The 20,917-nt window shown below is 34.5% G+C and overlaps 2 protein-coding genes across 2 annotated transcripts; both read right to left on the reverse strand.

Annotated features, from left to right (window-relative positions):
- Positions 1-1,615: 1,615 nt before the first annotated feature.
- On the reverse strand, positions 1,616-8,772 carry LOC123565621 (universal stress protein YxiE-like). Its single transcript, XM_045359479.2, has 4 exons — positions 8,438-8,772; positions 7,908-7,988; positions 4,842-4,954; positions 1,616-2,310 (listed from the first exon to the last, which is right to left on the reverse strand). The coding sequence occupies exons 1-4, from the start codon at positions 8,544-8,546 to the stop codon at positions 2,017-2,019; spliced, it is 597 nt and encodes a 198-aa protein (XP_045215414.1). The 5' UTR covers positions 8,547-8,772; the 3' UTR covers positions 1,616-2,016.
- A 5,201-nt stretch (positions 8,773-13,973) lies between these two features.
- Positions 13,974-16,791, reverse strand: LOC123566113 (uncharacterized). The gene is made up of 4 exons (XM_045359973.2): positions 16,552-16,791; positions 15,748-15,828; positions 14,984-15,102; positions 13,974-14,583 (listed from the first exon to the last, which is right to left on the reverse strand). Exons 1-4 carry the CDS (start codon positions 16,655-16,657, stop codon positions 14,275-14,277), a joined length of 615 nt encoding a protein of 204 aa, XP_045215908.2. The 5' UTR covers positions 16,658-16,791; the 3' UTR covers positions 13,974-14,274.
- Between the last annotated feature and the right edge of the window lie 4,126 nt (positions 16,792-20,917).

Below are 20,917 nucleotides of genomic sequence, written 5' to 3' on the forward strand. Positions count from 1 at the left end.
TATGGACTTCTTTCGAAGCACATTTTCGACCGAATTACTGACCTTATTCCTATATACGCTGCACTAGGGTTTTGGTACGAGATTGAAGCGTTTTTAGCTCACCTGAGCAATGCTCAGGTGAGCTTTTGTGATCGCTCGATGTCTGTCGTCTGTCTGTTGTCTGTCGTCTGTCAACATTTAGCTTGTGTATGCGATAGAGGCTGTATTTTTCAACTGATCTTCATGAAATTTTACCAGAATGTTTACCCTGATAAAATCTAGGAGTTTGAAAATGGGTTATCTGAGATAAAAAAAAATCAAAGAGAAACCTTGTTTGCGATAGAGGCTATATTTTTCAATTGACCTTCCAGAATTTTGGACGGAATAATAATATTGATGAAATCTAGGGCAAGTTTGAAAATGGGTCATCTGGGGTCAAAAACTAGGTCACTAGGTCAAATCAAAGAGAAACCTTGGGTATGCGATAGAGGCTGTATTTTTCAACTGATCTTCATGAAATTTTTGTCAGAATGATTACCTTGATAAAATCTAGGATAAGTTCGAAAATGGTTTATCTTTGGTCAAAAACTACGTCACTAGGTCAAATCAAAGAAAATCATTGTGTATGCGTTAAAGGCTGTATTTTTCAATCGATCTTCATGAAATTTGGTAAGAATAATAGCCTTGATAAAATCTAGGTTGAGTTTGAATGTGGGTAATCTGAAATTAAAAACTAGGTCACTAGGTCAAATTATAGAAAACTGTTGTGTATGCGATAAAGGCTGTATTTTTCAATTGATTTTCATGAAATTTTGTCAGAATGACTTCCTTGATGAAATCTACGTCGAGTTTGAATATAGATGATCTGGAAATAAAAATTAGGTCACTAGGTCAAATCAAAGAAAAACATTGTGTATGCGATAGAGGCTGTATTTTTCAATTTATCTTCATGAAATTTGGTCAGAATGATTGTCTTGATTGAATCTAGGTCAAGTTATAATATGGGTCATCTGGGATTAGAAACTATGTCACTAGGTTAAATCAAAGGAAAACCTTGTGTATGCGATAGAGGCTGCATTTTTCAATTGATCTTCATGAAATTTGGTCGGAATGATTGCCTTGATAAAATCTACGTAAAATCCAAATATGGGTCATGTGGGATGAAAAAAAACTAGGCCACTAGGTCAATTCAAAAAAAAACTTTGTGTATGCGATAGAGGCTGTATTTTTCAACTGATCTTCATGAAATTTAATCAGAATGTTTACCTTGATAACATCTAGGTCAAGTACAAAAATGGGTCATCTGAGATAAAAAAATAGGTCAAGGTCAAGTTTGAATATGGGTAATCTGGGGTCAAAAACTAGGTCATAGGTCATATCTAAAAAAATACTTGTTTAAACTCAAGAGACCACATTTTTAGTCCAATCTTAATGAAAATTGGCCAAAGTATTTGTTTCCATGAAAACACGAGGTCAACCATGTTAAAATACACTGTTATGGTGTGTTACTCAGGTGAGCGACCTAGGGCCATCTGGACCCTCTTGTTTAAACTTCTGTAAGATCTATGCTTGGACTTTATTTTATGTTATGCATATTGGACAATGTAAGAATATTTTGCTCAAACTCAATTAATCATCTAATTATTACAGTTTTATTTACAATATCAATTAGTATGATTTGTTTTTTTCTTCTAAAGACAGTGAAATATATCTGAAATTGGTCGTCCGTGTGTTTCCGACAAAAGTTGGGGCAGTGAATAAAATAATACTAGACAAAACATAATTTCTTGTCATTACTAAAATCGAAACCGAAGTTCCTTGCATACTCACCATAAGTATTCATTAAAGAAATTTTATAAACAAAATACACAAAAAAAATTAGAAAGATATGATTTGATGATTTCAGGCAACATTTATTTGAAGTATACTTATGCGAAGTGCAATTAAATAGCTAAAACTGTCTAGTGGAATTAAATTCTTTTTATATAGGACACACAGTGTTGTATACTCGCGCATGTTATTTTGAAGAAGTAACCTTCATTTATGGATGGCTTTCTTTGTATGTGTGGCATGACCATCATGTTTCTTTGGATGTTTCAAATGCGCATGCGCGTGTGAATGAAGCTGCTCCATATGTTCTTCATTTTTTGCAATGAGAACAGGCACGTGTGAGTGATGTGTTACATAGTCGGTTACACTTCCAGTAAAAGTCTTACGATCTTTACCCCTGCCACGACACCCTACGACAATATAATCCGCGTGTCTTTCTTTGGCTAAGGCGACAATAGCTGGTCCAGCATCACCACGAATACGCTCGATTGTTCCATTTATCTGGGGAAAAAACAATAAAAAAAGAAAATAAAGATAGACACGTTAATCGTCTTTTTGTTCTGACTGGTTTTATTTGTGAGCAAACGGTTGCTTTTATATCATTATAACCTATTCTTCTAAACAAATGCACATTTCATTACCTCTCATTAACAGACTCTATCAAAATAAAAAAAGTGGAAAACCACAGGTCGCCCAACATAACATAAATGAAAATGTTGCAGCCTCGGTTTGATTGAGCCTGTTCATGGACGGTAGTGGAAATGCAGGATACCGTCCACGCCCTCTAGCCCCGGGTTGAGCAGAACTCAACATTTACATACATGTATGTTATAAGTACCAGAATATAATTTAGAGACATCCGCATGTGTAATCATACGGCGGTGCACATGGAACCTTCAATTATACACAGTGTGCAATTCCATGAACAGCGGCGTATGGTCCCCAGATAAAATCATGGCTTTGCCCTAAACGAGAAAACAATGGCAAGAACTAAACAAATTAGAATTTAGAGAGGTGATCTGTGGTTCACAGAAACTGCCAAAAACCGAATCTGCTGTTATGTTGCTTGGTTGGTTCTATGCTTCCAAAGGATCTTTTCACATCTGTACAATGCTGTCTGGCGCGTTAATATGGTCTTTGTTATGACTGTATCGTAGACGATCAATTCTTTAGACCTACTTTACCAATTTTAGCCAAATTTTAGGATATAACAAGTTGAACTCTAAAGCCGAAAATAAATATGTATTTTTTACTCAAGCTATATCACCTTATTTCTAACAACATCTTATGTTTAAGATAAAAAGGAAAACAATAAGACGCATATGCTCTTTCATCCAAGATACTGCTAGGTTTGTCTTATTGTGTTCGTACAAATCTCTACAAGCTAATGTATTAAATAATTGAAGAAGTTGTCTCATTTACGCAGCCGACCATTTTAACTTCTGGAAGTGTGTAAGACTGGGATTTATCTCGATAGAGCAAGACAATATCTTTTGTTTTGTATGAACCCAGAATATTATTTTTGCAGAATTTGAAGACTAGAATATAGGGTTAGGGTTAGGTTAGGGTTATGTTCAGAGTAATAGTATATTTTGTTACACTTCTGTTATCGATACCATGTTTTGTGAGCGAAGCGAGCATACAATTTCTTCCAAAGTGCGTAAAACCCAAATAATTTATTGAAAATTCTCTCAAACACATAGACAGAACAAAAGTAAAATGTAAGAAATAGTATTTAAGACTTCAATATCTATAACGTACAAAAAAATACTGCCTTAGAAATTTGTCTGAAGCTTCAGTTTGTTCTCTCTAAATCACCAGAATGCAGGATTTAGATATTAAAATATATTACAAATTTGTGGGGGAGGACCCTCATGCACATATCTGCAAGATAAGGTTCCTCCTCTTATACTATCTCCCACCCTAGTCCCCGAACACTTGAAAACGCCACTACACACATCCTTTACATATATAAAACTGCGGATACACTAGCTGATTCAGGGGCACTTCAAACACGACCCCTAAAGTGGTAGAAATCTTACTTTTAGATACCTTAAAAAAGACAGGACTAATATTTGGTATCACACCTCATTTACATCGAAATAAAAATTGGCATCAAAACATTTATAACTGCAAAGATAATTACAGCAAACGCAAATTTTCAGACCTGATTCATCACCATCATGTATGTGACAGTGGTTCCAGTTCTTTTCATACATAAGTTGTATCAGAATCAAAATGACAGTAAGGGAAACGGGCACAGGATACAGAGTTCCTTCCATGGAAAATTATGAAATTTGCCAAAGCCAAATCTTGAATGCTGGAGGATTTTAACACTGAAAACATGGTCGTCAGTAACTCCAGATGTAATTTATTTAATGACGAATTAGCCTTGGAAAAATGTTTGTTAGTAGAAATTATTATAAGGTTGCATATCTTTTCGAAAGTGGTACCATACATATTTTTGAATACGTTGTATTTCAAAAGGAAAATGCTGAATTCTAGATAGTTTGATTGGATAAAATTATCATAATGATCTTATCAACACACATATAGATATACGCACATCTCCCCTTTCCCACCCCTATGTATACTGCATAGTTTATAGTTTATATTGACATTATAACTATACAAGTTCAATACTTACAAATTAATCCTGCACTTTTCTTTAGCAGACTTAAATATTAAAAATAGGCGGTGGAAATGGTCTTCCCTAATACTGAACAAAGAGTGTTATGTAATGATAAACATATACTGACACTGTCACGTCACTTTAAAATATTAAATTTGTATGGCTGTTGAAGTAACGAAAATATTTTTTTTTATTCTGACCTGGATCCATATTAGTTTCAGTGAGTTTCAGAGGAAACATCTTAATTTTATAAGACTCCCTTCAGGTACCCAATATTCAAAGCTGACGAAAAACTAGTAAATACTTTGAATGTCAAAATTTTATCCAATTTCAGACGGAAAGACCATGTCTAAGGAAATCAATTTACATATTCATAATATAGCAGAGTTGTTTAATATACCCCTAGTTGTTTCATCCTTTCTGTAAGTTTCACAACAAAGTCTGCAGATTTTTCTTCAACTTCCTTCAGGTCTTTAGCCATTTCTGCAACTGCCTCAGATATATTGCCAGCCGCTGAAAAAAATGAACGAAACATATGAACGGGCAACAATCGATAACTACCTCAGATATATTGTCAGCCGCTGGAAAAAAAGAACAAAACATATGAACGGGCAACAATCGATAACTACCTCAGATATATTGCCAGCCGCTGAAAAAAATGAACGAAACATATGAACGGGCAACAATCGATAACTGCCTCAGATATATTGCCAGCCGCTGAAAAAAATGAACAAAACATATGAACGGGCAACAATCGATAACTACCTCAGATATATTGTCAGCCGCTGGAAAACATTAACAACATGTGAACGGGCAACAATCAATAACTACCTTAGATATATTGCCACCCGCTAGAAAACATAAACAACATGTGAACGGGCAACAGTCGATAACTACTTCAGACGTATGGCCAGCCACAAGAACACATGAACAGCATGAGAACGGACAACAATCTATAACTACCTCAGACATATTGCTAGCTGCTAGAAACAAAAACAACATGTGAACGGGAACAATCGATACCTTTTTCAGACATATTGCCTGCCGAAAGAAAACACGAACAACTTGACCACGGGCAACAATCGATAACTTCCGCAGACACATTGCCAGCCGCTAGAAACAAGAACAACGTGTGAACGGGCAACAATCGATAACTACCTCAGACATATTGTCAGCCGCTGAAAAACATTAACAACCTGTGAACGGGCAACAATCGATAATTACCTCAGAGTATTGCCAGCCGATAGAAAACATGAACAACACGTGACCGGGCAACAATCGGTAGTTACATCAGACATACTGCCAGTCCCTAGAAAACATGAACAGCATGAGAACGGGCAACAACCGATAACTATCTAAGACATATTGCCAGCCACTAGACAACATGAAGAACACATGATCGGGCAACAATCGGTAGTTGCTTCAGAAATATTGGCAGCCCCTAGATAAAACATGAACAACATGAGAACGGGCAACAATCGACAACTACCTCAGACATATTGCCAGCAGCTAGAAAACATGAACAACCTGTGAACGGGCTACAACCGATAACTACCTCAGATATATTGCCAGCCACTTGAAAACATGAACAACATGTGAACGGGCAACAATCGATAACTACATTTTATATATTGCCAGCCGCTTGAAAACATGAACAACATGTGAACGGGCAACAATTGATAACTATCTCAGACATATTGCCAGCCGCTAGAAAACATGAACAACATGAGAACGGGCAACAATCGATAACTACCTCAGTCATATTGGCAGCCGCTGGAAAACATTAAAACATGTGAACGGGCAACAATCGGTAACTACCTCAGATTTATTGCCAGCCGCTGGAAAACATGAACAACATGTGAACGGGCAACAATCGATAACTACCTCAAATTTATTGCCACACGTTAGAAAACATTAACAACATGTGAACGGGCAACAATCAATACCTACGTATACCTCCACATATTGCCAGTCGCTAGAAAACATGAACAACACGAGAACGGGCAACAATCGATACCCTACTCACACATATTGCCGGTCGCTAGAAACAAGAACAAAATGTGAACGGGCAACAATCGATACCTACCTCAGACATATTGCAAGCCGCTAGAAAACATAAACAACATGCGAACGGGCAATAATCGATAACTTCCTCAGCCATATTGCCAGTCGCTAGAAACAAGAACAACATGTGAACGGGCAACAATCGATAACTACCTCACACATATTGTCAGCCGCTGAAAAATATTAACAACACGTGAACGGGCAACAATCAATTACCTCCGACTAATAGCCAGCCGATAGAAAACATGAACAACACGTGACCGGGCAACAATCGGTAGTTATTTCAGACATATTGCCAGCCCCTAGAAAACATGAACAACATGAAAACGGACAACAATCGATAACTACCTCAGACATATTGCAAGCCGTTAGAAAACATGAACAACATGAGAACGGGCAACAATTGATAACTACCTCAGATATATTGCCAGTCAATTGAAAGCATGAACAACTTGACAACGGGCAACAATCGATAACTACTTCTTATATATTGCCAGCCGATGGAAAATATGAACAACATGTGAACGGGCAACAATCGATAACTACCTCAGACATACTGCCAGCCGCAAGAAAATATTAACAACATGAGAACGGACAACAATCGATACCTACCTCAGACATATTGCCAGCCGCTTGAAAACATGAACAACATGTGACCGGGCAACAATCAGTAGTTAATTCAGACATAATGCCAGCCACTAGAAAACATGAACAACATGTGAACGGGCAACAATCGATAACTACTTCAGATATATTGCCAGCCACTTGAAAACATAAACAACGCGTGAACGGGCAACAATCGATAACTACCTCAGACATATTGCCAGCCACAAGAAAATATTAACAACATGAAAACGGGCAACAATCGATAACTACCTCAGACATATTGCCAGCCGCAAGAAAATATTAACAACATGAGAACGGGCAACAATCGATAACTACCTAAAACATATTGCCAGCCGCTAGAAAACTTGAACAACATCAGAACGGGCAACAATCGATAACTACCTCAGACATATTGCAAGCCGCCAGAAAACATTAACAACATGTGAACGGGCAACAATCGATAACTACCTTAGATATATTGCCAGCCGCTGGAAAACATGAACAATATATGATCAAGCAACAATCGATAACTACCTCAGACATATTGCCAGCCGCTTGAATACATGAATAAATGAGAATGGGCAACATTCGATATGAATAAACATGAAACAACTTGTTCGTGCAGATCTTGGAAGTAGGATACCAAAAGAGGCTTATATTTTTAATGGCATATTACCTTAATGTTTGCATTGATTTTGAACTCGACAATAAATTAGATAGTGTTTTCCTTGATTTTATGTGAATCTGTAAACACCTATATCTCATAAGGAATCTATATGGTCTCTAAAATACTTACTCGGGTCTGTGATGCATTTAAATTCAGATCTATGAGTGCATATGACATGATTCCCTGGTCTATGTAGACATTCAACATAAACTGAAGTAAAAAGAACAGCAACTCTTTGTTCAATACAAATATCGTAAATATAGTTAGAAACAAATGCTTTTTTTCTTTGTGATCTGAATATTTAACTTTATGAGTTATTGCAATTTTTTATACGTGTAGTGGTTTTTCATTTTCTCATCATCTGCATAAAAAGCAAGAATTGAAATATAGATATTTTCTTTTCTGAACTTGAAAATTATATCGGGTTTTTATTTATTATCTTGGTGTTTTTGACACGGAAGTCATGAATATTGCGAGACTCAGTGAAAAGTCTCCATTTAAAACGAATAAAATATGTAACGAGGGTTGATCCTTTCTTGTCAACCCTTTAATAAACAGTTATATTTTCATATATATTTCTCTTTCATAAATAAAACATTCTCCCTGAAAACGTGTAACAAAGTGTTATATCTATAGAATTGTGAAAATAAAACACTTACATTTTAAAGCGTAATTTGAGAACTCGCTCCCATCCATCGCAATAATAGTTGTTACTACATCCTTCTTCGGTACAGGGCTACTGGTGAGTAACAATTTTGAATCGGCCATAATGCTTCCAAATGAGTTGTCACAGAACAATTATTTTTCAGAACAAAAACTTTTTTCTTCTTTCTTATATACAAACAAGTTATATCCAAAGCCTAATTTCAGTTTTGTTTCTTCATTGTAAACAAGTTAAGTCGAAAATATATAAGATAGTTTAACTTTTATAGATTTTAGTTAGTACTGAATGTCAAATATTTTTTAATAATAAATGATATGGAATTACAAATTTAACAATAATGAACGGCAATTACTTCAATCATCGGTAAGGTAAACCAGTGCCTAAATGACTTTGTGGTCTACTGCGTTCGATAACTGCCAAACTACGTGACATATTTGCGTTTCTTACTTTCACAAATGATTAGCTTACCTGAACACAATGTTCATTGTGTGCTTTGTGACACGCTTTGTCCGTAGTCCGTCGTCGTCCTCGCTAACATTTTACGGTTTATATACTTTTAGGCTATACACATTGTCATGAAATGTTTTATGCTTGAATAAATTGTTCGTATCTGTATCTGCTAACATTTTTACAATAAACACGCAAGAGGTCACAATTTTGGTCCAATCTTGATGAAACTTTGTCATGTTTGTCCCTATCAAGCTTATCTGAAACTAATTTATCTGGACTTAAAAACTAGGTCAATAGTTTATCCGGTCTTCCTGAAACCTAGTAAGAATGTTTATCTTGCCGAAATCGATGTCAAATTTGAAACTGGGTTATCTGGGGTCAAAATAATATCCATGAAAAATTGTCAGAATATAAGTACAAAAAATGTATGTAATTGTGGTTCGTTTTGAAACTGGACTGTCTGAGGTCAAAAAATAGATCACTAGGTGAAATCATAGAAAAATGCTGTTAACTCCCTAGAGGGTATATTTTATACTTGATCTTTATGAAACATGATCAGAATGTTTGTCATATATCAATGATTATGAAATCTAGGTTATGTTTGAAAGTTAAAAAAAATGAACATCAGGTTAATTCATAGGAAAACTTTGTTAACACTCCAGATCTCACTTTTTCTAACTCATCTTCATGACACAGTATCAGAATGTTAGTCTTACTGAAATTTTTGTAATCTTAGAAGATCATTAACTATGACAATACGGTAGCAGCCTAGAAAAACAAGGATTAATATCAAACAGGGAATGCCATGTTCCAAAAACGCAACAGCCCCGAAACGAAACTCACAGCACGCATATGTGCACACTGCCAACACACGCACACACACACACACGCACACACACACGCACTCGCATACAAAGCAAAACACGGGGACAAGACGAACAAATAAAGGAACACAGTGGGGCACCGCCTTGAAACAGTCAATGGCAAAAACACCACTGGGGAGCTTGAATCGGTTTATGGTGCGCCCCCAACCTCACTCTTACCCCCACCAAGTTCCATATATTCTACCTGATTTTCATGTGACAGTGTCAAAATGTTTATATTTAAGAAATCTTAGGTCAGGTTTGAAACTGGATAATATTAGGTAACAAAATTACAAAGATTTTGTTTTCCGTCCTTTGTGAAACTTAATCAGAGTGGTTTGACTGAGATTTGAGTCAAGTTTGAAGAAGTAAGAAGTAAGTAATGAAGTATTTGATGGATGTTCATCAAACTTGGTCAAATGTAGTCTTTTTGAAAATAGTGCCACTCTAACCAGGTCCCTATCATATTTTAGGATGATAACAAAATTGTTTAATCTAATAATCAGATACATTGTGCCATGGTATATATTTACGATCATGATCAGGTGAGCGCCAAAAGGGCTATTATGACTCTCCTGTTGTTTTGTTTTTTGTTTTTTTTTAATTTCTAATAGGGTTGTAAATGCCATATAGTTTGTATTTATTGTTAGCTGCGTATCTAATCTCAAAACATGTCAGCAGATCTTTTAGAGCATTATCAAATGCCGATTGTATACATGGATATTTTCGAAGATTCGCTTCGATAATCTGCTATTAAAATGAAAACCTACTTTATAACGTATCGTCTCTACACTAACATACTCAGTTACTGATTACTTTCTTTCACGAAAGGCGGTAAATCATCTATATGTGCTTGTTAGATTAAGTCTGAAATAGTTTAAGCAAACAATTTCTTAACTTTTTGTAGGAATCCAAGAACAAAAATCATCAACTATAATAAGCAACATCAAGGGTCTCACTTTCCCTGCGGAGGTATTTCAGTCCATATGTCAGTGACAGTCAGTCAAACAATTCTGCTCGGTCACACACTTTGAAACTAATTGAAGAAAATTATTGCAGCTTCTTTATGAGATATAGGTGTTTACAGATTCACATAAGAAAAGGTGACAATTATATCTGGAAAATGTTTTGATTATCTCCTTTTGTGATACCCATTTTCAAGTTTTGTCTGAACAATACTTTTGCAATTGTGGCATGAAATTTAAAGAAAGGATTTCATGTCGTTTTGATAGATGATCTGAACGACGAAGCTGGACATGAGAAAGTATCAAATTATTAAACGAATATCATATATGTATTTGAATTTTTAATTGATTCGCACAACATATTTGTTGTTATGTCAAGTGTGAAAAAGAAACATCTCTTAAACATTTGTAAATTTATAAAAGAAGCTATGCTTCAACGCAACAATACCCTGTCAAATATTACTGTTTCCTAGTGAAAATATTGTTATTTATGTGTACATGTATATATTGTATATGTACATTATTGTGTCTTTGCCATATTTCTGTTATAAGGTAAATGGCCAAAGGCAAGTAATTTGCTGATTTGCCAATAAAATTTGAACTTGAACTTGTTGTTAAACCTTGTCCTTAATGCAGGTAAAAATTCGAAAGTCTGTTAAGGATTTCGACCTTTTTCCATTCATTTAATTACACACCAGACAAGTATTAACCAATTAGCAATATAATCCTCTATGGACTCGTCAAAGGAAATATTATACGTAAGCTTACACAACAATACTTTATACTTTCACACAATATATGAGCCGTGCCATGGGAAAACCAATATAGTGGCTTTGCGACCAGCATGGATCCAGACCAGCCTGCGCATCCGCGCAATTTGGTCAGGATCCGTGCTGTTCGCTAACGGTTTCTCTAACTGCAGTAGGCTTTAAAAGCGAACAGCATAGATCCTGACCAGACTGCGCGGATGCGCATGCTGGTCGCAAAGCCACTATGTTGGTTTTCTCACGGCACGGCTCAAAGTAATTATAGTGAATTGTCCTTAAATAGGAACATGCACTATTCAACTGTGTATCAGGTCAAGTTCATGTGTTGTTATATTGTTATTTGTAAATGTTGAAGTACTTAAAAAGCATTGTTAACTTCATATATATATATATATATACATTATATATATATAACTTTTTTCTGACGGCAAACTTAAGTCTGATCTCTTTTGGACGATTTGTAAATGTGTTATTTGACGGTAGATTTCTCCAGTTTATGTAGCGTCCTTGAATGTATATAAGTGAAATGGATTGCATTTGATATTTTTAAATGTTTTATATCTAGAATTTCAAAAAGTCATGGTCATGATTGATAATGTTATATAGTAAAACCTTCAATTGTGTACAGTATATTTCATAAATTAAAAACTTCTCTTTAAATAAATCAATATCTAAACTATATTGAAAGCTGCTTTTTAGGGTGTCAGATTGTGATATGTATGTTTAAATGTTAGTTAGAACATATTAAGTGTCATGTCGAATCGTTTTGTTTCAAATCTATCTGAGTGAGCATATCTAAGTATGTATAATATAATTAAGGATACCCTTTCATCCAGTAAAGTTCCATGTTACAGACCGTATTTAGTGTGTCTCAATAGGTCGGTATATTCGGAATACATATGTTGAAGATCTCTATTATTCAGCATGAAAAATACAATCTACTTCTAAATGCACTGAGTGTGTTCAACATTTTGAAATATTACAATTTTTTTTTCAAAACAGACAGGGTCCATGGTGGTGGAGTAGGAACTTGTGCTGTCCGTTTCTCTAAAAATGTTTTGCAAGCTGAAAGTTGCTTTAGAAATAAATTTTCCTTCAGTGAATGTAGAAAAATGATAGTAATAATAATGATGATGATGATGATGATGATGATGATGATCAACTCCATGTAAAGTGTAAACTGGCTAATTTGGTTTTATTGACAATGTCTGCAAGTATCAGAATAACGAAAAAAGGTAATACCAGTGGAGGTGATCTTACCTTTATATACAATACTTACAAAAAACGGAAAAATGATTTTATCATAAACGTGGAACCACCGTTATTGGAATATCACATAAAAGATAAAATCAAACTATTGTGTTTCATTTCTATCAATAATAACTAGCATAAAGTGTACATTTTTATGCTTTATTTCTTAACAATGAGAAGTATTATGCTTTTCAGTGTTAGCCAAATGTTCTTTACCTTATTCAGAAAGCAGTAAAATGAAAATTTAAATGTGTGAATCAGTATTTATGCACATCTCGGACAAATGCTCTTTTTAAACTATCGTATATTTATAAAATAAAGTTTGATTAATGCACTGTTTTCTCCTCTTACATACCGATACAGTTATAAGGTAGACTATCTTTCCAGTAAACAATGACCCCGGTTTAAAAATGATTAGCTCCCCCACCCCCACCACCAACTGTGCTAATGAAAACAGAAGTCCATTGGCCCACTACCCACTACCAGACCTTCAACAAGTACATTTTCATTACACATGATCATTGCATTTAAACAAGTCTATAACCAGGAAGACTATATTTTAAAGTGCAGTCAAAGCTCAATACTGAGTGTTTAACCATATTTTTAAAACAGTTTTCTTATTGTATTTAAAACCCGTAAATGAAGTAATGATCAACGTGAGATACATGGAGTGTTATATTTCATAGATTTATGCCACCATGACATTCATTTTAGTATTTATGCACATCTCGGACAAATGCTCTTTTTAAGCTATCGTATATTTATAAAATAAAGTTTGATTAATGCACTGTTTTCTCCTCTTACATACCGATACAGTTATAAGGTAGACTATCTTTCCAGTAAACAATGACCCCGGTTTATTGGAATCATACTATAAAAATGATTAGCTCCCCCCACCCCCACCACCAACTGTGCTAATGAAAACAGAAGTCCATTGGCCCACTACCCACTACCAGACCTTCAACAAGTACATTTTCATTACACATGATCATTGCATTTAAACAAGTCTATAACCAGGAAGACTATATTTTAAAGTGCAGCCAAAGCTCAATACTGAGTGATTAACCATATTTTTAAAACAGTTTTCTTATTGTATTTAAAACCCGTAAATGAAGCAATGATCAACGTGAGATACATGGAGTGTTATATTTCATAGATTTATGCCACCATGACATCATTTTTCTCTGTTTTTCATAACGTCACAATTTTACTTATGAAAATGCAAAAGCACTGAATTGTATATTTGATGCTTTATTTATACATAAACTAGGAATGCCATAAAATTGAAATAGCCTGAAGAACTGTCTGCCCTGCGGAATTGAACATATTAACATGTTTAATTAAAAAACACACATATAACATATTCTTGGATAATTTTGCACAATTCTGGAAATAGATCCATTGGATAACATTTATGAAACGATAATTTATGACAATAGATTGAAATAAGTCATAAAGAGTTGTCTATCTTGCTGTCTTTAACATGACCATTTGTTCTAAAATCCAATAAGCACAAGCATTTGGGGTTGTTTTTGTTTACTGTTTACACAAGGGTGACTCTGGTGACTTGGGTGACGAAGGAGACGCAGGACCATCGTGTTTCTTGTGATGTCTGAAAGGCGGCATGTGGAGGTGAAGTTTCTCCAGATGGTCGATATTCCTGGCAACAATCACAGGCACGTGGGAATGATGCGTGATGTAATCAGTTACACTTCCGGTGAAGGTCTTCCTGAACTTCCCTTTGCCTCGGCAGCCAACGACGATGTAATCAGCTTTATTGTCGGTAACAAAGGTGACAAGGGACGGTCCAGTCTGGCCGTGGATGTTTTCGATTCTACCATCGATCTGAAATTGTATATGCCATAACGTGTTATAATTAGGCCCAGTTATCTAACGTATAAATGCCAAGATAATACTTGATGATATATGAGCCATGGCGGAATGAAGAAGACATTTCCTCTGCGTTTATATTAACCTACATTTCTTTGTCCAATCCTGTAAATATGTTTAAAAGTTAAAAACATAATCTTTTTCAATATACTTCATGTCAAACAAAATTAATATGTCTTTACATATGTATAGTGGATATTCTGTCCGAAAGTACTTGGCACAAGACAGTATCATACCCTTTAATCTTAACAATAATAATAGTAATCAGTACTTAACTGAAGTCTATTCGTTCTATTTATGATACTTTTTAAAGTTTTACAAAAATGGTGACTTATTCTTTAGGCACAAAATTTACCTTCAGATCTTGAAGTTTTTGCGTCAGCTTTTCAATCAGTTCCTTTGTTCTTTCTTCCTCTGCCTTGATCTCCTTCGTCACCATTGACATATCTGTGCCTCCAGACATCACTGCCACCGCTACATCAGAAAGGAGAAGAAAAAAAATATATATACTTTTTTGTGAAGGACAATGAAATGAGGTAATATAAGATAATCACAGAATTGTAGTCACAGGCAACTTGAGATACGCGTGTATAATCAACTAAAGTTTAAAACACTATCTACATTATCAAAACAACAAAAGTAGTAATTAATATTATTCTTTTTAAAAGAGTTAAAGATTAGCGGAGAAAACAAACATAACATGACAAACATGAAGCCTTATTCAAAATTGAATGATTTTACAGTCTTGCAAAATAAGCTAAAATATGTTTAATAAACTTTGATATGTCCAAACAATACATAATTTAACATAAGAATGTGAGCGTATCTAAACGATGGACTGCCCACTCCGCCTGCTTTCCAACAATAAGATTTTCAACTGAGCCGTCAAGGTAATTCCGACAATACCTTCAACAATGTAGTTATTTTATCTGTTGAAAAACATGTCAAGTTTATTAAAATAGAAAAAAGTGGAAACTCCACAGGTCGCTCAACACGACAAAAACAAAAAAGTACGGTTTGATTGAACACTCCTGCAAATGGGTAGGAAGGTCGCCATGGTCCACTGGATGACTTTGTAATTTACGATATGTGTTTTCTTTCAAGATAACATGTACATACCCGGATTTGAGACGATTCTATATTCGGTATTGTGGGCAATTAAGACTTTATTTCCGGGTCTGTGCAAACACTGCATATAAACTGAAACAAACAAAACTTATAAAATATATGTTCAGTAAATATATAAATTTGTGATATATCCAACCTAATCAACTTAATGAAAATTAACAAGTACACATAAATAGTAAGATACAAGACATACAATCAGTTTAATTTGAACTTATAAATGTGTAGCTTGTATGGTTAATAATTCGTCTGCAATTTATAACAGCATTTCTTAAGAAATGCAAGAATTATGCAGTGGCAGCTTATTCTGAAAAAACAGAAATAAATTGATTTTTTTTTTTGTGAATGATACTTGTCCATATTTTAGTTCACCGCAAACAATTGTTATTTTAGTGCATATTTCAAGTGCACACGTATCTATAATCTAGTTTTGTTATCGTTTTAATTTCCCGATTAACATCTCATTGACTTTGTTTATCTTTTATCAATCCTAGAGTTTTAAGTTATAACCACTTATGAGCTATGTCTGATACCTTCTTAAAATATTCGTTAAAATGCACACAAATCATGTTATGTCTGTGGCAGAATGAAAAAAAAAACCCATCCCTTCATTCATCTCTCAAGGTCATATACGTGGCGATCATATACAATGTGTTTTTTTTTAGCTTTTCCTACAGATCTTTCATTTGAAAAAACTACATTATGATGCTATGTGTCTAGCAAGACATCAGGTATCAGATGTACCCGTTTAAGTACAATGTCAAATAACTTGAAATAAACAATATACAATATACTTGCAATTTAAAGCGTAATCTGAGTATTCACTCCCATCCATGGCAATTACAACAGTTAAAGCGTCCTTCGTCGACTGGGCACTACTCTCCACAGGTCCTGAGTCTGCCATACCTTCCTTTGAATGTTTTCTGTTTTCTTTCAGTTTATGTTTATTATAAACGTTAACTATTTAACACTCTTACAAACAGCGCGCGTGTTTAAATTCGACTAAATTTTCAATAATACACAAATTATCAATAGAAGTGCACGTAGCGTTTTACAGATTGAACATGATAATTTGTCTATTAAAGATACTCATAAAAGATACGCTCAGCTAAATATTTTAAATAAGATATCATTGGTTAACTTACAATATTAGGACTATTTTAATGTGTTCAATAAATCTCTTAAAAAGTTTATGTAGTGTATTCAATCGTAAATGAATGACGTGTACTTGGTTTTCCGATACAGCTTTAAACAGTTGAGTACGCTTTAATTTAACTGACTCATATTTTTTAATTTTGATAGATAAATACGAAAGATCAACTACAGGATGCTTGATCAGGTACGTTACTGATGTGAGTATCTAAGCTGGTGTCTTGTCTTTTAAAGCAGAGACGTCCGGGTGATGTTTAAGCACTATTTTTCCAGATCGATTTTCGCGATTAAGTCGATGTCAACAGAAGTGCACATAGCATTTTACAGGTAGAACATGATAATTTGTCTATTAAATGTATACACAGTCAAATTAAGACATTAGTAGTTAACCTACAAAAGCAGGACTGTTTCAATGCGTTAAATACAAACACTTAAAAAAGTTCATTATTGTGTATTCAATCGTGAAGTTGCAACACTAGATTATAAATGACGTGTACTTTGTTATGCAGCTATATATTACAAATACAGCTTTAAATAGATGACTATGACTTTGTTTGATTCTTTTTGTCATATGACAGATCAGCTACATGATGTTTAATCAGGTGCTCCTTGACATGAAAGGATGAAAAGCAAGTTACTGATGTTAGTATCTAAGCTGTTGTCTTGTAAGCGGAGGCGTCTGGGTGATGTTTAAGTACATTTTTCCAAATCGATGTTCGGACATGCTGAAATTCTGAATGATTAAGTCGATGATGGTCTTACGGAGTTTACCTTTGTCTTGCAAGCAATGTCTAATATAATCAGTTTAATTGTCAGTTGTAAAGGTGACGACAAACGATCTGTAAATTATTCTCAATCCTACTATCGATTTATTTTATACATGATGCTGCTGATGATGATGATTACTAGTCCCAAATGACTAGAAAATATATCAACACGGAGAAGAAGTAATGGGAGAATGTCTCCGTCCGCCATACAGGCTAGATCTTGGCAATATGCCAAGAGAGTTCAAATTTCGTAAGCACTAACTTATTGTAAAGGTACTGTGTCATGTAATTTCATTCAAACACGCCATGTACCCGGATAATCTTAACTCTGTTCAGCGACCCTAACTCAGTGCCAACATGGCGGATGTAAAGCCGATACAACTTTGTTTTCTGTGTAATTACGATGTATAAAGGAATTTTCTGTTGTTATATCTATCTCCATTGATCAAGTATATATTTATTTCAAAATGTATCATGTTAAATATATCAATCCTTGTGTTTTCAGGTGGAAAAACGACGAACAAGGCAACCTTTTCAATGAAAACTTTTACAAAAAATCTTTAAAAATACTTCTATGCTTTTGATGCCTCGACTATTTTGTTGTTTGAAAGCAAAGATATACTGCTTTATAGGCCCGTTTACACTATGTTGTTAACCCACTACATGTTGACACAATACATGTTCAAATGGACTGACAGCGAGAAAAGGGATAAAAACCTAACTTTGATTTGATAAAAACCGAACTCAGTTTACATGAGGAATGGATAAAAACCTAACTTACACGAAATTGCGTGACGGATAAACACCTAACTGACTAGTATTCTATAGAAATGAATGAGTCGACATGTAATGGTCTGATTATTGTAAACATTACTTTATAAGCGGTATTGTCTTCAAACTTTGTCATTAATTTTACAAGATGTTATATGTATGCCCACTACAGTCAAAATTTTTTTCATAATTTTAATATTATGCAAATAGCAATGTTTGGAAAAATCCGGATAAACCCTCCAAAATAACTCAGTCTAAAAGTCAAAATTATTATATTTATATAAGAAATTATTTAATACCAACGATGTTCGTAGTTCTGTAGTCCCCAACCTTCTCTCCCTCCATCTCTCTCTCACACACACACACACACACACACACACACACACACACACACACACACACACACTGTTTCAGGAGAATTGTGTTTGTTTCAAATCTTGTATATCGTATAGTGTAAGAGATTTTTATAGAGGTGCTAATGGAATATTTTTGATATTGTTTAAATTGGATTAGATTTATGATTAATTATTAAATATGATATTTTTCAGACGGTAAATAGGGAAGAAAAGTGTGTGTGTGTGGTATGGTAGGGGGAGTGATGCATGGACTGACGGGACAGGGGTGTGGGTATCCTTACATTTTTCACTTGTCCACGGACACTTAAAAACCCACTTGTCCATAGTCAAATTTCACTTGCTCTGATTTGTAATATTAAACCTTCACGAAAGCGCAAATAGACTGGAGATCGAGTTCTTTATTTAGGACAATAAAATAGAAAAGCATATCACAGTAACTGTGGTAAAAAATAAGCTGTTGAAATATTTGCCTTTTCACGTTTATAAAAGTCTGAAATCGCGTAAGCAGTGTTCGGGATCTTTTGGGGTCATGCCCGAAACACTGCCCAAGCAATGGTGCAAAGCCAGATGAATTCAGAGAAAGACTCTTAAAACTTTCCGACTTATTTTAGTCATACTTGCGATCTCTGTGTGTTTTTGATTTTAATTTGGCTGACTACAGGCTCAAATATTTCCTTTGACAGTGACTTATTGTCTCAACAGTTGGAATTCTACTTACAAACTTGTCATAATACTTTTTTAAGTTGTTAACGTTTCTGATGTCTTTAAATGTCCTTTTAGTTCTCTGTGTGTAACCCTTGTTTTCCTTTTTTAGTTTTAGCTACAGAATGCTATATGCTGATGATGCAAATATTTTTCTTCAGCTACTTTAAGTAGTTCTTATGTTCTCTTTAGCATGTATATGATTTCTTCTTTTATGTTGTTCTTTTTTAAATGCATGTTCTTAAATGTGACTCTTCTTATTTTTGTGTAGTGTCAGCTAATCTTTTTTATGTTGCTTTAAATGTGCTAAATCTGTATGTGGTAAATTACTTTTTCCTTTTATTTGTAAGTACCTATGTACAATTTTGTTTTAATGCGCTGTAACATGTATGTGATAATTTGTGATTTGTTTCTTATCTACTTAGAGCCAGATGCTTTATTTGCTTTAATGTGCTTTAACATATTTGCATTTTATTTCAGCTGTTTTACTTATGTTGAGCTTATTTACATGTGTTTGTCGGAAAATAGCTTTAAGCTAGTGTTATATGTTTATACTTATCCAACGTTAAATAAATCTTCTTGTATCTAAATCTTCTCTGATATTTTATCATAGTCACCGAGTTACAGTGTGCGCGAGACCTAGTCAAAGAACCCATTATCTTTATCACCTCCATACACTTGAAGCAACACACAATCTAAATGATATTTTATGTTTTCTCATTTTATACCTGAAAAAGTATGCTTTTCCGCGAACACACAGAATGAAAAATGCACTTGTCCGCCGGCAAAAAATCACGAGTCGGATAAGTTGGACATAGGAATCCAACATCCCTGCAGGGGTGGGTAGATCAAAGAACTTCGAGCATCAACAGTCCATAAAAAAGCACAGACGAACAGCCGTTTACGTTTGGTTAGGTGTTTATCCATTCTAAGTTTGTATTTATACAGCACTGTTTCTTATACCAGTTAGGAATTATCCCCAAATTTAAACCTACCTCATAATCAATACAATTTTTAAGCTATAAAAATCAATTTCAAACTTTGATACTGTTAAACATTGTCAAATAGATATTTATGGAACTAATACATTTAATAAGTAAGGTCTTACTGCAATTTCTGGTACTTTAAAACAGTTAGAAACATAAAACATGTTCATTTTGAAGACTTTTTGAGTACATTTTAATGAATTCCGGCCACATAATGTGACATTTCGATTGAAATATTTAGTACACAAAACATGTTATCAATACAGGATATTATGACTATCAAAAGTTTCACGCTAACATTGCATACTCACATAAAAACATGAAAAAAGACAAGAAAATTAACTACATACATCGTCTTTCTGTCAGCCATGTTGGCACTGAGTTAGGGTCGCTGAACAGAGTTAAGATTATCCGGGTACATGGCGTGTTC

This window comes from Mercenaria mercenaria, chromosome 8, assembly GCF_021730395.1.
Source record: "Mercenaria mercenaria strain notata chromosome 8, MADL_Memer_1, whole genome shotgun sequence".
Lineage (NCBI taxonomy): Eukaryota > Metazoa > Mollusca > Bivalvia > Venerida > Veneridae > Mercenaria > Mercenaria mercenaria.

What these genes read in the sequence shown, in the direction of transcription:
- LOC123565621 (XM_045359479.2), bottom strand. Translation starts at nt 8,546, where the DNA reads ATGGCCGATTCAAAATTGTTACTCACCAGTAGCCCTGTACCGAAGAAG. An exon ending in TAAATGCATCACAGACCCGA is followed by an intron (nt 4,955 to 7,907) that starts GTAAGTATTTTA and finishes CATTTTTTTCAG; the next exon opens with CGGCTGGCAATATATCTGAG. An exon ending in AAAGGATGAAACAACTAGGG is followed by an intron (nt 2,311 to 4,841) that starts GTATATTAAACA and finishes TTTTTTCCCCAG; the next exon opens with ATAAATGGAACAATCGAGCG.
- LOC123566113 (XM_045359973.2), bottom strand. Translation starts at nt 16,657, where the DNA reads ATGGCAGACTCAGGACCTGTGGAGAGTAGTGCCCAGTCGACGAAGGAC. An exon ending in TAGAATCGTCTCAAATCCGG is followed by an intron (nt 15,103 to 15,747) that starts GTATGTACATGT and finishes TTTCTGATGTAG; the next exon opens with CGGTGGCAGTGATGTCTGGA. An exon ending in AAAAACTTCAAGATCTGAAG is followed by an intron (nt 14,584 to 14,983) that starts GTAAATTTTGTG and finishes ATACAATTTCAG; the next exon opens with ATCGATGGTAGAATCGAAAA.